At 40.4% G+C, this 3,547-nt stretch overlaps 1 protein-coding gene across 1 annotated transcript; it reads right to left on the bottom strand.

Annotated features, from left to right (window-relative positions):
• Positions 1–606: 606 nt before the first annotated feature.
• LOC134944291 (olfactory receptor 1571-like) lies at positions 607–1,542 on the bottom strand. Its single transcript, XM_063932870.1, has one exon. It carries the CDS (start codon positions 1,540–1,542, stop codon positions 607–609), a length of 936 nt encoding a protein of 311 aa, XP_063788940.1.
• Positions 1,543–3,547: the final 2,005 nt, after the last annotated feature.

Below are 3,547 nucleotides of genomic sequence, written 5' to 3'. Positions count from 1 at the left end.
CCAAAAACTCTCCTCTTTTGGTGGACACTGGCAGCTTGTCTCTACTTTACCCAGAACCAGAGATATCAGCATTCAAGCAGCTGGTCCTTGCTTCAGCTCCACACGCCTGGTATGCAGCTTTATATTTACATTGGTGGATTGCTCTGGATTCTGAACTCTGATCCCCAAGTCCACAGTACCTGGTGAAAGTTAGGATGCTCTAGTTTTTTAACCCATTGAAAGCTCAAAAATCTATTTGCAGAAACTGGAGATATCTGCAGTAAAGCAAGCTTCCCTCCCACCAGAAAATGATGAATATTAAGCCCACTCCACTATCCACCCCTCTCTTGCATGCTAAACAACTACTACCATCCTGGAAGTCATGTATAAGGGGCTCTTCATTCATCCCAATTCTTTCTTCTAGTTTATTGCTCTCTCTCTCTCTCACCACATCTCCCACCATCTGTTCAGTGGAGGAGTAATTAGCAGAAAATACTGTTCCAGGATTAACATGCCGAGCGGAAGATAGAACATCCCCTGCTGCCCAGGGGACATCAAATCTGCCACTCATAGCACCCACTACTGGAGGAGGGGTAGGGGCCTCAGGCAATTGCTTTTCCCAAGGGCCTACACTGCTGTTAAAATGGCCCTGCCCAGTAGTCTCAGCAGAGCACTTTTCACGTCTTTATTCCGTAGACTGTAGATTGAAGGGTTCATCATGGGAGTTACAACTGAGTACAGTACAGTAAATATTGGTTCTAGGACATTTGAATATTCTGCTGTAGGTGTCATGTACACAGACATAACTGTCATATAGAACATAATGACAATGGTGAGGTGAGATGAGCAGGTGGAGAAGGCTTTCTTTCTGCCATCCTTAGATTTTATCTGCAAGATGACCTTTATAATTTTTACATAAGATGTCACACAGAACATGATTGGTAAAATTCCATACATTAATAATTCCATATAGATTACAATATAAACATCTTCACTGCCAGCACAGGAGATATTAATAAGAGCTTTAGGATCACAGAAAAACTGGTGTATGGTGCGAGAATGACAGAAGGACAGATGTGATGCTGGGATTGTAAGCACAAGTGAATTTAAACATCCTGATATCCAAGTGCCAGATGCCAATAAGAGACAATGTTTCCTATTCAAAATAGTGTGATAGTGTAAAGGATCACATATAGCAACATATCGGTCATATGCCATAATGAATATTAGATAAATCTCTGAGGAACCAGCCAAAAAATAAAAGTACATCTGGGTGAAGCATTGTATGAAGGACACTGTATTATCTCCAGATAGTAACATGTACAGCAGGTTAGGGACAGTAGTGGTTGTATAACAGATATCTACTAAGGCCAGGTTACAGAGAAATAGATACATGGGGGTGTGCAGCTGAGCATCTACATATATCACTGTTATTATAATAGCATTAATAAGCACTCCATATGTATATAGGAAGACAAATACACATATAGTATACAATATATAATTTGATTTTGCATAAAATGGTAACAGGAGGAATCCATTGATATAAGTCTGGTTCTCCATCCAGGTTACTCTGTAACAAAACATACAGTATGTATGACGTTAACCGAGAGTTTACAAATCTCTGCTATTGCAGTCCAGGTTTTAAGGCTATCCATACTTGTGCACAGGTGACTTAGTACCTCAGTCAATTTTATTTAACTATCTGTGCTCAAGCATAGATATCCTTAAAACCTGGACTGCAATGGGAACTCTGATTTAACATATTTTCATGGCTGTGTGGTTAAAGAATTCTCATTGGGACAATCACACAGCTGCAGCCCTGTCTCTTGTATATACATCATTATTAGGCAGACTGTCTCTGCATATGCAGGTACTGTATGGTGAAAATGTAGCGCAGGTGAGACATGTGACGTGATGTACAGACACAACGGATAGAAATAATGGGTAGGATGTAATGCCGCCCGAGTTCGGCCAATACGCGGGATTCCGGACAAAATCTGACATTCTTTAAAGGGGCAGTCACCTACAAGGCAAAACTATACCTTGTAAGAGACTGCACCTTTAAAAAACATCAGCGTTTGACCAGAATCCTGCACATCGGCCAATCTTGGGCAGCATGATATTCAGCTCATTAGGTGTAGAGTTAACTTAATTAGAAACATAATTATATCCTTGTGTTCTGTGACTTTGGTGTGCTATCACACATTACTAACAGTGAGTCTCTCACTAATATCTCTTGCTATACTGGGTGATCCCATATAACCACAGAGGCTCTACACTTGACATAATAAACAATGTTGTTTCACTGTAGTTCATATATTGATCAATACATAAAGCTTGCAGCACCCATCAAAGGTTCCACTTGCGCTAGTTTCTACATGACTTGATCAATAATGACTGATCTGAGCACCATATTTAAACATTTCTGTTGCACCTGCTCACAGCCAGTACAACTTGTTCCTGGCTCCAGAGTCAGCAGCTCCGCTTCCTGATACCTTGCCTATTGTTGTCATGTGCAAAATCCATTGTGCACATCAGCTTTCATGTGTTCTCCAGCTCCTATCTTCATGCTCCAGCTTCCTCCTAATCCCTGTATTCTGCACAGTGTTCTGCACTATTCTATCCAACACCAGCATGCATTATTATTCAGCCTGCAGAGTACAGTACATATCCTGAGTGCACATCCAGTACCATTGTGCATTACTGCTCTAGCCAACAGAGTGAATACACGTGTGTTGCTGACACACATCACGTACAGAAAGCACTCCAGTTACCTGTGTTCAAGACTTTCAGCTAGTGCATGCTTCAGTTGCAGGATGGTTAATCATTTATTCTGCTCAGCTCCGTTCTCTTCCTGCTCAGTTATCTAACTAGTCAAGAATGTACAGTAGCACTGAATGAGAATAATTGTCATTAGACTATGTACCTTAATTCTCTCCAATTCTAACCAGTCCTGCCCAGTGGTCCCAGTCCAGATCCTAAATCAAACTCATAAAATTACAGCGAATACTGGCCAAATGAACCCAGCAGGAATACAAACACAAGTGGCAGATTTGATGCAAAGTCTGGTGAATCAACTGGAGGAACTAAAAGTGACACAAGGTCAATTGATACACTTCCTACAAGAAGTTTCTACCCATATGGACTCTCTCCAATTTATGAAACACTTCAAGCTACTTCAAGATTCTCCATTCCTTGTTTAAATCTGCCTACACCATAGAAATTCAATTGCTTTCCAAAACTTTGTAGCGGATTCCTAAATCAACATGGGATTTATTTTAAACAGCAACCAAAAACTTTGCGTTCAAACTATGATGGCTTATATCATTTTGTTGCTGTAAAGAACACCTCTGATCCATTTCTCTCTGACATTGTAAAAACCTTCTGGTAGATTTTTGGTGAGCCTTGGAGAGTGGTCTCCACCACCAGTGATATACAGCGAATTATGACTTTATCAAGGATCTTGTACAATGGAGCATTAAGCCATTTCATTTCATGCTTTGAACTCTGAATTAATATGGAAAAACAATGCTTTATTAACTGCCTTCCTCAATTCCAATCGCAA

This window comes from Pseudophryne corroboree, chromosome 7 (genome assembly GCF_028390025.1).
Source record: "Pseudophryne corroboree isolate aPseCor3 chromosome 7, aPseCor3.hap2, whole genome shotgun sequence".
Lineage (NCBI taxonomy): Eukaryota > Metazoa > Chordata > Amphibia > Anura > Myobatrachidae > Pseudophryne > Pseudophryne corroboree.
Note: the sequence above shows the minus strand (reverse complement) of the source record. Positions and strands in the feature narration are given on the sequence as shown.

Excerpts from the sequence above, each read along its gene's own strand:
- LOC134944291 (XM_063932870.1), bottom strand. The coding sequence starts at position 1,542 with ATGGAGAACCAGACTTATATCAATGGATTCCTCCTGTTACCATTTTAT.